The sequence below is a fragment of the Leptodactylus fuscus genome, chromosome 1, assembly GCF_031893055.1.
Source record: "Leptodactylus fuscus isolate aLepFus1 chromosome 1, aLepFus1.hap2, whole genome shotgun sequence".
In the NCBI taxonomy this organism is placed as follows: domain Eukaryota; kingdom Metazoa; phylum Chordata; class Amphibia; order Anura; family Leptodactylidae; genus Leptodactylus; species Leptodactylus fuscus.
In genome coordinates this window covers 39,408,365-39,421,886 of record NC_134265.1, presented here as the reverse complement: position 1 = coordinate 39,421,886, position 13,522 = coordinate 39,408,365, and the positions used below count along the sequence as shown (strand labels likewise).

The 13,522-nt window shown below is 41.5% G+C and overlaps 1 protein-coding gene across 15 annotated transcripts in view; it reads left to right on the top strand.

The window, feature by feature from the left end:
• The window catches only part of CELF4 (CUGBP Elav-like family member 4), a 908,448-nt gene that overhangs the window by 586,229 nt on the left and 308,697 nt on the right, over positions 1–13,522 (top strand). For all 15 annotated transcript variants that reach the window (XR_012715420.1, XM_075269750.1, XM_075269742.1 and 12 more), the window contains exon 3: positions 9,361–9,409. Coding sequence is in view for 14 of the 15 variants with exons in the window: in XM_075269750.1 (XP_075125851.1) it covers positions 9,361–9,409 (49 nt within the window). In the remaining variant the exon portion in view is untranslated. The remainder of the gene's footprint in view (positions 1–9,360; positions 9,410–13,522) is intronic.

The window sequence follows — 13,522 nt, the reverse complement described above, 5'->3', positions numbered from 1 at the left end:
GCTCCCCGGCAATTAGTCTTCGCCTTTGTATATTAACCCAAAGACAAGTCAGGGATATGAAGGTCAATCCATATTGACCTTGAACAAGTCTCTTTGCTTCTCTGGTCAACAAGATTAGATTGCACCTTGGATGAGCGAGGCCACTGAGCCCAGGTATAATGCAATATAATGCTGAATGGAAAATGAATTATAGGCTAGAATTAATTGCATTATATAAGGCTCAAGAGGCAAAGAAAGAAAATTATTCAGAGATGACATCATCAGAAATAGTTGATGGAGAAGAGAGTCGGAAGAACTTGAACTTTCAAAGCATGGCTTTTTTGTTAGGCCATTGCACCATGAAGACTTCACGCAATATTGTTTCAATTCCTGTAGGGTAGGACCAAGGCTCAGTGCAATCCCAACAGTTTAAAAAAAAATCTCAGAAAAATAAAAAAATAAAAATAGTGTATTGCTTTCTAAATGTAAAATAAAAATCCCTTTGTTTCCAAGAAAAAAAATATATATATTAGGAAGTGAGCTCTTTCTGAAAGAAAGCAGCCATGTTTTCTAATGCCGGATAACCCTTTTGATCCCTTTGTTAAAAGAGTCCTCCACATGTCCTATTTCTCATCTTTGACCAGTCTTTGAGGATACCCAACAAATGTCTAGTGCACCCCCACTAGAAAGTGGGGTGGATTGCCCTACCATAGCCAACAGAGGGTGATGGGATATGCTTTCTTGTAGCCACGCTCCGCTCCCATTATTAGGATAGGTTCACATCTGCATTGGAGTCTCTGTAGGAAATTCTGCCCTAAATCGGCGGAGAGGAAAATCCTGCAATGAGATCTTTTCTCTCCGCTGGTTTTATACTGACATGCAATCCTCCTTGCAGGTGACTTTTGGTGGAATCGGGGCCGGAAGCCCAATGAGCACCCGACAGACCCCATTATAGTCTAAGGCATCTGCGGGTGTCATCAGATAACCACTTTTTAAGCGGACAGCCTTTGCATCTTTCGGGATGCATAGTGTACATTGTGACATCACAGTGTGACCACTCTCTTATAACGTAGACATGATGTTACAGTGCAATACAATAAGTAACACCCCATCCATTGCACATAATCATCACCCATATTAGTTGCTATCCCTGCTACCTGGAGATATACACCCATGTATAGACAGTTTTAGAATAATCTGTAGTCTGAGTAGCTGTATGTCTCTATTTTCAGGCTAAGTCTGTCAATCACTGAGCAGGACCGCCCACTGGACTCCTAACAATAGAATAGAATTTTCAATCAATAAGCTACAAGTGATACTGAATCTTTTCCCACCAGCCTAAACATCACCCCACTCAGCTTTTCCTGCTCTATATCATCCTGCCAGTGCACAGTTTTACAGTAACAGGATCCCTTTAACGCTAAATGGGGCACCATAAATATTTCATGATACATTTCTAAATGCGGCCATTGTTGGAATTATCCTTGAGAACACAGCTGGTTACACTCCACCCCTGGATTTCTCCTTTGTTTCCTCAGAGATGTGTTTCATCTGCTTTCCATGCCAGTAGACACACTTGTCCTGGTTACGGCACAGCCGGACAGGTGAACCGCCCCGGACAATCAATCATCATATTTATTTTAATTGTATTGTAATGGTCCCTTAGGAGATCGGTTCAAATGAGCTTGACATTATTAAAATTTTAATGCTCAGTTTTCATAGCTGAATGAATATTTAAAGAGTATGTCCCGCTCTTAACTTATGGTGATGAAGAAATTAATGGAATGTCTTGTTTAATGTATCGGTACGTGTTGATGCAAAAGAGTGGCGGCCGGGGGAGGGGAGGGTGATGAGTGTTTTGGCATAATTACTGGAAAGAGGTAGAATTGGCAACACATTAATCTTAAAGAATAGGGCAGAGGAGATGACTCTCGGTGGAGTTTGCTAGGAGAATGTGCCTTGTGGTGGAACAGACGGCAATCAGCGGTTCCAGGAACACAGATATTGTAGCAAATTGTTCCAAAACAATTGTCCCTGAGGCGATGGGAGATTAAATATTTACTCGGTAGTGCAGTTCATGAAGTGAACTGGGACCGTCATATATGGTAATTCAGCGCGATGCGAAGAGGCAACTAGGTCCCATTACTTCCATAGGATATACAAATTCTGTACCATTATACGGAGATGACATTGACATCTGCACCTGTCTCACAATCCCCCCTCAGGCGTACACACAGATTAGGGGCACTAATTAACCCATGATGAATTTTTCTGTGCTGGTGGAAGTAAGGCAAGCACAAGGAGAGTATACCGGATCCAACTAGAGGTGTAAATTGAGAAGGTGCACAGGTTGGGCCTAACAGCCTTAGAGACCCATGAGGTGTCTCTTCCTACAGTGTCGGATTGAGGTTTCTTGGGCCCACCCGATAAAATGGTTCCAGGGGCCCACCATCCAACAACCCATTGGAAACAGATCATAGTAACCTTCAAATTCTTCTGTTGGATCTTGGTACCTGGTCTGGTACTCTAGTGGGCCAGTCCAACACTGCTTCCCAATATGAGGAGCCCAGTAAAAAGCCCAGACCTGTACAGATTTTATACTGGACCCAGTATCACTATATTACACCTCTGGCTCTAAAGATTAGACTGCATCACTGCGGCAAAGCAACCACCAGACTACTGTACAGAATGCCTATTATTACTGAAAAAACAGGTCGTGTCTAGAGATGAGCGAACACTAAAATGTCTGAGGTTCGAAATCCGATTCGAACAGCCGCACACTGGTTGGCTGCTCGAACAGATTTCGAATCTCATTATAGTCTATGGGGGGAAATGCTCGTTTCAGGGGTACGCAAAATTCGATCAAATTATACTTACCAAGTCCACGAGTGACGGTCGGGCTGGATTCCCCTTGAAGTCTTCTCCCGGCACAGCGCCCCCACGGCGTCTTCCGGCTGGAATTCACTCTGCCTAGCCATCGGGTCCTAGGCAGAGTGAATTCCAGCCGGAAGACGCCGCGGGGATGCTACACGGAGAAGACTTCTAAAGGTAAGAGAAGAACCAGCGTTGATTGGCAGAATGTATAGCATTCTGCCAATCAACGCTGGTTCTGCATCGGACATTAAACTTCGAACAGCTAGTAGTGTTCGATCGAGTACGAGTATCTCGAATACCGTAGTATTCGATCGAACACCTACTCAATCGAACACTACTCGCTCATCTCTAGTCGTGTCCAAAGCTTCCAAAGCAAAGGATGCAAAACAACCATGTCATACCTATTCATTTGTTGGATATTTCATACATTGGTGCCAGCTAGAGTGACTCTTATATGGTAGTAGACCGTACCAGCTAGAGTGACTCCTATATGGTAGTAGACCATAAGGAATGGTACCACATTTCCATTTGGTCTTCCTCTACTTGTGGTCCTTCAAACTGTTCTTTGAACAGGTGAAGGTCTGTAAGGTGGGAAGCCAGCCTATCACAAGTGAATGGGGTATACAGGTAATAATAACTTATCATGTATCCACTAGATAGGTGGCATCTTCTTGAATGTTGGAGCTCCAACTATTAGGCTCTCCACCTTTTGTCACCAGATTATGCGTCACCTTTTCAATAGAGAAGGGTTCAAGTATGTATTCTCACAAACTGTCCAAAACCTATGAGACTGGTGAAGATAGCTCAGCATTGTACTTGGCTAGTTCCATCAGTCCTATATATTATGACTGGACCAGTGCCATGGTAGACCAGCACTCTATTCAAACAGTAGACATCGGAGGACATAGTTCCCCCATTCTGATGACCTGTAGGTCCCAGTAGCTGTACCACCCAATGAAGTTGCAATTATCACCTATCCCATGAATAGATAATATTCTCGAATACTCCATTATGTGCTATTTTACAAAATATATCATAAAAAGTAAAATACATAAAGAGATAATTGTGGTTCCGGTTTTCGAAAGAACATCAAGTCATCCAAATTTAAGGAGACTCAACTATAATAATAAAAAGAATACGCAGAATCCATGGAATCAAACATTTTTGCAACGCAATTAATAATTTTTTGTATTATTTTATGTATTTTTTTATTTTATCTGTGCAGTCTATGGTCGATTTTTCTACAACGACAATAGTAGACGGGTTAAAGATGGAAAAAACCCGCTTGTTGTCTGGTTACTCGCGAGGAGCCCGGCTGAGTCGGCATCATTGGAGCTGACTAATCCTCACTGTAACTAAAAATGCAATAAATTAATGGAAAAAGAAGGACTGAGAATTCAGATCCTGATAGTTTGTAGCTGCCTGTGAGCTGAACCTGCGGCCTCACTGTATATCTCTGTCTGTGGAGCGCAAGGCAGAGGAAGAAAGATCGATACATAGACGGATAGACCATGATTTCATGTGATATATGAAAACACCCCTGCAGGACTGGCCCAGGAAAGGCTCTATAACTCTCAGCCTAGTGCAAGTCTGCTAGTGAGTGATTTGTACGGGGCAGGGGCTCCGCCATATATCACCCGCTGACAGGTGGTGCTTGTTTCTTTACTTAGAGCCCTGTGATGTCAGCAGACTGTAATGTGCTGTAAATTATACAAGTATTATAGCTCAGAGGTGACAGAATAGCTTTCCGAGGAGTGGTGATGGGCTATGGCGCCGCAATGATGTACTCCACTACAAATCCCAGCATCTAATGTCAACCACAGTTTGTATTGTGACCCTGATACAGGACCGCTAGGCTGCCTTAAAGAACATATCCAGGGATTAAATAATATTATATTAAACCATTTCATGGAATCTGGAATAATTTTACTGTCCTTTGTGGTCTAGGGAAGCCAAACTTCCTCACCAAACAGGATCCTTTCCTATGACATCACTCTCTAGGATGGAGGAGGTGATGATGTCATGATATGACACACCTACTAGCTTTCAGTGATGGTGCTGTAAGGCCTGGTCAACATTTGGAATACCGAACCAGGCCTAAGTTTACAGGAAGGAACCTCTTGTGTCATGTGACTTTGGGAGCCATTCAGTAGCCAAGGGCAAAGCAAAAGTAACCAACTTATGTGGGTGCAAATCCAAAATAAGATGGCTCCTTCTTCTTAAACATATAAGTAAATCAAAATGGCAACACTCCAGTAGTTCAAATATTCAGTGGATTTATTTCAAAGCGACGTTTCGGTTCTCGCCGGCTTGAGAAAGGTTCTAGGTTTGAACCGAAATGTCAACTTCAAATAAATCCAATGAATGTTTGAACTACTGAAGTGATTTACATAGAAAGATTGATAGATAGATAGATAGATAGATAGATAGATATGGATAGAAGGATGGATGGATGGATGGATGGATGGATGGATAGATAGATAGATAGATAGATAGATAGATAGATAGATAGATAGATAGATCTATGCATATCTATCTATCTATCCATCCATCCATCCATCCATCCATCTATCCATCCTCCTATCTATCTATCTATCTATCTATCTATCTATCTATCTATCTATCCATCCATCCTTCTATCCATATCTATCTATCTATCCATCCATCTATCTATCTATCTATCTATCTATCTATCTATCTATCTATCACATTCTATCCTGTGCTCCTTCTCCGCTTGCCCCTGGGGTTTCCCTAATTCTTTGCTCACTGTACATATTACTGTAATACATTGAACTGTTATAATTACAATTAAACCAATCCTAAGCGATTACGCGGCCTCTTTTCTCGCCCTCCATCACATAAGCTCTAAGCAGGGGATCCTAATTACTTCCTGTGCTCGTTCCACCCAGTAATTAGTGAATTTTATGTCAAGTTGATTGTAATTATGAGAACTGGACTGCTAAATAAGAGAACTCATCAAGTTTATCTATGACACGGAGCGGTCTTTGTCACTCCGCTATCTTTGTTGTATCTTTGATGTCTATGGTCTGGGGTGGACATAGATTTCTTGTGCTTATGTTTGATGTATCTTATATATGTAATCTATTGTATATTATATCATGTCTACATTCACAATTCTGCAATGTTGAGTCACATAGTACTAGGGTCTAATTCAGACACTTATGAGCTGTGATCATCATTACTTGATTATGATGTCATCATGATGCTGACCTCATAGAGTCTGAAAACTCGAAATCCAGGAGTATGAAGCCGACATCACTGAAATATTTTCCCCTACAGGTTCATGTAATATGGCACCCAATAAAGTCAATTGGTAACCTCTAGAGTTGAGCCAATCTTGAGATTTCAGGATCGATTTTAAAATCCGATTTCCGATCATTTTCCAGCCGATCCCGATCGTGAAATTTGCTCGATCACCGATCGAGATCCGATCTTTTACGATCCCGATCGCTAAACCCTAATTGTATGTTATATATACAGTGGGGTTGAGCCGATCTTGAGATTTCAAAATCCAATTTTCGATCATTTTCCAGCCAATCACGATCACGATCGTGAAATTTGCTCGACCGCCGATCGGTATCCGATCTTTACCGATCCTGATCGTTCAACCCTAGTTACCATGCCGTAGTATATCCCACAACTCACTATGCTATAGACGATTCCATAGTATTCCATGTTCCATAACACAACATAGCAAAGCAGACACTGAGCAAGCAGGGGCAGCAATGAGATCTGACGTTGTCCATCCTGAAAACCTAAAGGGATTCATCAGAATATTGAACGCAGCTCTAGGTGTGTCTACAGCGTAGAAACACAAAGTCCCTGCAAAGTTATTCGGAGGTGCAGAGTATTTAAGAGGTGTTCATTGTTCATTACTGGAGAGGATTTTTTTCTTACCGAGGAGTCAGGAGCCACTTCATTAAAGGCGAGGGTCTACGGGGAAATGATGCTACCATATACTGTAATTAAAGATCATAATTAAAGATCTTTTTATGCAAGTGGTAACCTACAAATGAGCTCGGGGACCAAGTGAAAGAAATACATAAAACCAGAGTTATTACCTCAGAGACCTGAGATTTACCTCAGAGCTCTAAGACAAAAACACAGCTTCTCAGGGCTAAAGAGTCAACGCTCTATGGTCTGTGTATCAGAGCATGAGATGTTATCTGAGAACCTTCTAGAATTTTTACTTTAGGTTTGAAGAAAGTCGATCCATGTGACCATGGACCTTCAATCGCTAGTAGCTGAATGCTATTTTGGCCGGCATTTGTTCTACCTGACTCCCACATGCACATGCACACTTTGGAATATAGGCCTTGTTTGATATGGTTATACGAAACCAGAACCTGAGACAGAACCTGTAACCTAAAATTACATTATACAGATATGTCCTTCCTTATCTTTCCTCTTGGCTTGACATATCCTGAATGTGTGGCAAGAGATGACCAGCTTTGAACAAAAACATGATTTCGCAATACTCTGTCATGAGATGTGTAGCTATATTTATCTCTAGGTGGCCACCCAGTGGTTATATTGTGAATTGCAGCCTATCAAGGATTCTGATAATATGTCACAATTAGAGATGAACAAATAGTATTTGAAACTATAGTTTCGAATACCTCGCTCCATAGGAATGAATGGAAGTGGCCGGCACTTAACCCCTTGGTGTTCGGCCGCTTCCATTCCGCGCGAGGTATTTGAAGCTATAGTTTCGAATACTATTCGCTCATCTCTAGTCACAATATTGTAATGAAAAACTGCATGGAAAGTTAGGGGTGGAGACATGGAGCCCTCATATAATATATTCTTATACATAAAGCAAAAATCACCACATTTCAGTAAATTTCCTTTTCCACATTGCAATTTCAGATGTATTTTTTGACTGCCTTTAATCCTCCAATATTCTAATTGTTCATTGTATTCAGACCTCAGCGTCTTTGTTCCATTGTACGTCGCTTAGTGACCTGACAGTGTGTTTAACTACACCTGGACGTGTCCCAAATGTTCTCCTTATCTCCATCAGACACCTTTGTAGCTATTTATCTAACATATTATAGATGTCACACCTCCGAAATGACACAAAACATTCACAGTCCTCCTAGGAAACTCTCACTACATTTCCTGATAGACAATTCCTAAATCTCTCCATAGACTGTGGGTGACATAGATATTGCTGGTGCCCCTGTCCCATAGATTGGAAGATTTTGGTCTCAAATTATTATTCAGTTTCTGCTCAGAATTCTTTTCTAATAATAATAATAATAATAATAATAGAATAATAATAATAATAATAATAATAATAATAATAATAATAATAATAAATTAAAACAATACATTGTGCATATTATTATTATTATTATTATTATTATTATTATTATTATTATTGTTGTTATTATTATTAAATAATAATAATACAATAATATTAACAACACATTATATTATTTCTTTCAAAACTCCTTCTCTTTTTTAAGTCACTTGAACCACTTTCTTCAGTCACTGCATTTGCAGGACTGCAATAGATAACACCTCTATAGATAACGCCTCTATAGATAACACCACTACTCATCACTACTGAGGTATCCAGTACTGATGATAGATGGTGTCACAGATTATTTACGCCCCATACTGCACAGAGCGTGTCTAGATAACTTTCCCATAGACCTCAATGAGTCAGCTCTAGTCTATTTCTGCCTATGATCATGAGACTGCTGTAAAGCATATCACTAAACACTGTTAACAGAGCAGAAGAGAAGCTCAGGCAAGATAGCTGCCTCCATAATCGTGTATGGAAAACAGAATTTAAAAAATCTATGGTCAGAAAATAAAAACAGTTTAGAAAAAGAACCTGTGAGCTCAATATGGGAACCTGTGAGGTTAATATGGGAACCTGTGAAGGCAATATAGGAACCTGTCAAGTCAGTATGGGAACCTGTCAAGTCAGTATGGGAACCTGTCAAGTCAATATGGGAACCTGTGAGGTCAATATGGGAACCTGTCAGGTCAATCTGGGACAGTAAACCACCCACAGGTCGATAAGGACCCAGGTTTAGTGTCCAATATAGACCTGTAACAATGCCATCTATGCCCACAAAAAAACCTTTATACTTACCTAGAGATGAGTCGCATTGGATTTACATTTGTTGTTCTTGGTGCCTGCACAGTTCTTCAGGCGTACAACCCAGCTTCAATGTGCATGCAGCTGAGGTTTGGCGCATGCGCACTGGAGAACTGGAGAGCTGTGCCAAGAGCTCAGGAGCCAGGTTAGTCTAAAGGTTACATTAAAAGAGGCCTACTCGGGATACTAAACTCTCCGTCCATAAGGACCTGTGCATGGATTAGTGTCCCAGGTCACTCTGACAGGATCATCCCATCGAGAGGCTCAGCTCTCATTTCTTGTGCTAGTGACGTCTTATTTTTTGCTACTGTTTTTTTTGCGTTTTCTTGTAATTTTTCTAATATATGTTGTACTTTTCTTGTGTCTTGCAGATGAACCGACCAATCCAGGTGAAGCCAGCTGACAGTGAAAGCAGAGGAGGTAGTAGTTGGCATTGCTCCAAGCATAATTGCTAAGTAGTCTTGTGATTGCCTTGTGGATTTTGTCATGCAGTGCGCTGATCAATTAGCGGCCTAATCACTGCCAGAGAAATTCCCTCTGCACTGGCTTTTCTTACTTATTAAATCCCTTTCTCTTTTCTGCACTTTGTATTTTTTTTTTTTACTTCTTCGCATTCAATTATTATTAGATTCTTAAAGGCAGGAGGTGCCAGAGATTACCTAGGAAACCAATAACTGCCTTGTTAAGTAGCTCGCTGTCACTGCCTGATTTTCCCGAAAGTTGAAAATGAATCCAAACTTTTCCTCTGCAGACTGAGTAGAAATTTTCCACAGCAAGTTGGTTCCAAGAAGTTTTCTATTAACGCTTTTTGGTCACCGGTAGATGAAATATGACTTGGAAGCCATTAAAGCGGTTGTGAAGGACTTCGGAAACATGGCTGCTTTCTTCTTCTCCGGAAGTGATATCATATCCGTTAGGGACGTGGCCATGCTGCAGCTCGGTCCCATTCATTTTAATAGGATGGAGATGTGATGGACGAGAATGATGTCACTTCCTGAAAAGCCCTGTTTTCGAGACCTGCACAACTCCTTTAAAGAGGACCTTTCATCAGACTGGGCACAGGCAGTGTTATATACTGCTGGAAAGCCGACAGTGCGCTGAATTCAGCGCACTATCGGCTTTCCCGATCTGGGTAAAGAGCTATCAGTCCCGGTACCGTAGCACTTTACAGTCAGAGGGGCGTTCCTGACAGTCAGTCAGGAACGTCCTTCTTCCCAGCAGAGCCTATCGCGCTGTACAGTGTGAGCGGGGAGGAATGCCCCCTCCCTCTGCTCACAGTACTGGTCCATAGACGAGTATTATCAGGAGGGGAGGGGGCGTTCCTCCCCGCTCACACAGTACAGCGTGATAGGCGCTGCTGTGGAGAAGGACATACTTGACAGACTGTCAGGAACGCCCTTCTGACTGTAAAGCGCTACGGTACCGGGACCGATAGCGCTTTACCCGGGGCACAGATCGGGAAAGCCAAATTCAGCGCACTGTCGGCTTTCCAGCAGTATATAGAACTGCCTGTGCCCAATCTGATGAAAGGTCCTCTTTAAGGAAGTGTCCACCTGCAGATAACTTTGATTCATGTAAATGACTTGTAACTTCAACTACAAATGTACTATAAGTTAAAGATACATTTAAAGGGGTTTTCCAGGGAAATTAAATTGACTTAACTGAATTGGTGGATGCGAAAGATGGACTTGGGAGTTCTGACCTCTTCACCACCCCCATGATCTGAAGCAGCGCTCCAACCCTAGGGTCGCTCTATCCCTTCCCTCCTCCCCATCTCAATGGTAATTACTTGTACTATTTGGGCTGTCGTTACAATAGTTAACAAGACCTACAGCACAGGCAATTAATTACATGGGAGTTCGGGTATGGGGGAATAGGGGCAGACCACCGGGTACTTGATCCGATCACGTGACCCAGGGGTCACTTAGGTCAGAATCCCCCGATATATCTTCATTATCCACCGGATGAGGTAAGTCCATTTAATTTCCCCATACATATGACGCCCTTTGTATATATGTTCAAATGGGGGAATTTGTTGAAAATGAAAATGTCTGCTTCGGGAATTCAGGATTTTTGCAAATTTGCAAATTCTGCATCAAATTTTGCACTGGCAAGGAAGAATTTTTTTCACCTCAGATTTTATGGGAGTTCTGAAGATTATCATACCATTAAGGGGTTTAGGAACTATGGCCAAAATTAAATAACCAATTCCCTATTAGAGAATATGGACATCATAGGAGGAGGTTTTCTGCTTTGGACCCCCCTTATGGGTCAGAGCTGAGTCGATGTATGAATCTTTCAGTCTATAAGAGTGTGTCCTGTTTTGGTGGACTCTTATATGAGATGGATAGCCATTTTGCAACATAGTTGATGTACAGTAGAAGTAGCTGGGCAATGACCCCATATCAATTGTCAACCTGTGTCCCCGACCCAAAAAAAGGTTTTCCCCTTTGTCTTCCTTTCTATGATCCATGAACAAATTCTTCATTCCCTTACTTTGTAACAATGCAGTACCTTTGAAGGGGAGTCCTGCACAGGTTGGTACACTTAAAAAATAGATGAGATCAACTAAGACCGGGCCCTTTTCCCAGTTGTCTACCTATGTTTTAGGGTCACCACTGTGACAGAGGCTACTGCTGGAAAAATCATCTGAATGCCGGGGTATCTGGTATGGGATCAGCTGACTACTGTGACTGCCACATTCTGAAAGGGGTTGTCCATAATGAAACAGTCCATTTAAAGGGGTGTTCCAGTTAACATATTTAACCCCTGCTGAGTCTGAATATAAGAAACACTTTACACTCACCCGAAGATTGAGCAGAGAGTCTCTGTTTGGGTCCCCGTGTTTCTAACCTTTGGGTTCATGACCTGTAATGTCAGGACATTGTAATGGTCTTCTTTTGTGAATATATCCCTTAAGTGTATCCAATTTGACCCCTAAATCTTTGACTGTATCTTTTCATGTTCTTCTGGAAATCTCAGGACCTCTACTTGACATTTTGTTGGCTTTTCTTAAAGGGGTTTTCCAATGGTTTATCATATTTTTTACAATCAGCTTAGAATGGGTTAAAAAATGGAATTCTCACCTCGAAAACTACCTTGGCTTTTACTCCAATGGATATCTATCACAGGAAACATAGCCTGGTGGAGGACCAAGCATCTAAAGGGGAGTAGAGGGGAGGGAGTCATTGAGGCATTGAATGAGTGAGCACTGGTTATTTTGTACTTATTCCCCGTTCATCCTTACTTTTTTGAGATCCTGGAGAAACCCTTTAAGAATGGAATCCATGGGCTCTTGTGATGGTTTCTTTGGTTCATACACAAATATGGTATTCTATGCAGCCTGGAGGAGGCAACCTAAGAGATCTCTAGGTACTTCATAGTGCGCAAGAGGGTCTTTTATAATAGCTATAACACCTTGAATATTCCCATGGGTTAATTCTTAACCCGTCCCTGACCCTTCTATGCCCCATTATCCATTCCTAGCCATCAGTTCCCGCAGTCGACCTTGCTGTTGGTTTTTCAGAAACACTAGCCATGAATCCAGATTCTTATTGGACTTCATCCTATGTCCCACTTTTATGTTTCTAACCATCTCTTTGTATGAACCTTGAATACTGAACAATATCAGCGCCTGTATCCCGCCTGCAGTCATTGGCTGACCTCAGATTGTCATCTAACCTCCAAGTGCCCGCTCACCCCTTGTCACCACATTATGCTATGCATCTGACCGAACATTAAAACATGAATTCTGCAAAAGAAAAAAGTGATAAGACACTGACTGGTCAGATAATACCAACACGTGTCCCCGAGCAATGTTTGTATAAACCTGCTATCACATTTTCCCAAGAAGGGCTCGTGTTAAAGAATATGAAGACAGATCGAGGCTCTTAGGCAGCATATTACCAAGGCAAGGGTTAAAAGACATTGTAGGTCATTGCTTAGGTCCATTGTATATGGATTTTTATTCCTTGCGCCTCTAGCATCTTAATAATTAAAGGAGACTGCTATTGAAAACTACAAATCCCAGGGTGCCCTGATAACGTCTCCATTTTGGACAACATTACCCGGGTGCCTATATAGCATTTCCCCATTATAATACTAGAGTTGCCACTTGTAGGTCGCCCCGAGCAGGATTGACTAGTGCTTTATATGAAGGACATTCAGATACAATTTCATATGTATGCATACTTCAAGGATTCAAGGATGTATGCAAACTTCAAGGATTTGTAAATAACTTTCTTAAAGTGTACCTCCAATTTTGAAACATCTTTTCATAAATGACTAGATCAGGTATATAAGATGATTTGTAATATGTCTTATTAAAAAAAAAATGTATCCTCCACTTGTCAGGCTGAGATACTTCTTATATAGAAGTCTATGGAGAGGAAGACTGCTGGAAAAGGCATACTCTGCTATATGGCGAGATAAAGAAGTCTTCTGACACTGCTGTCTTTCAAGATAAGGATTTACCAGTACAAGGAATTAGGCAATAAATCAATGAACAGACTCCTCCTCTCTCCTCCCCTCTCC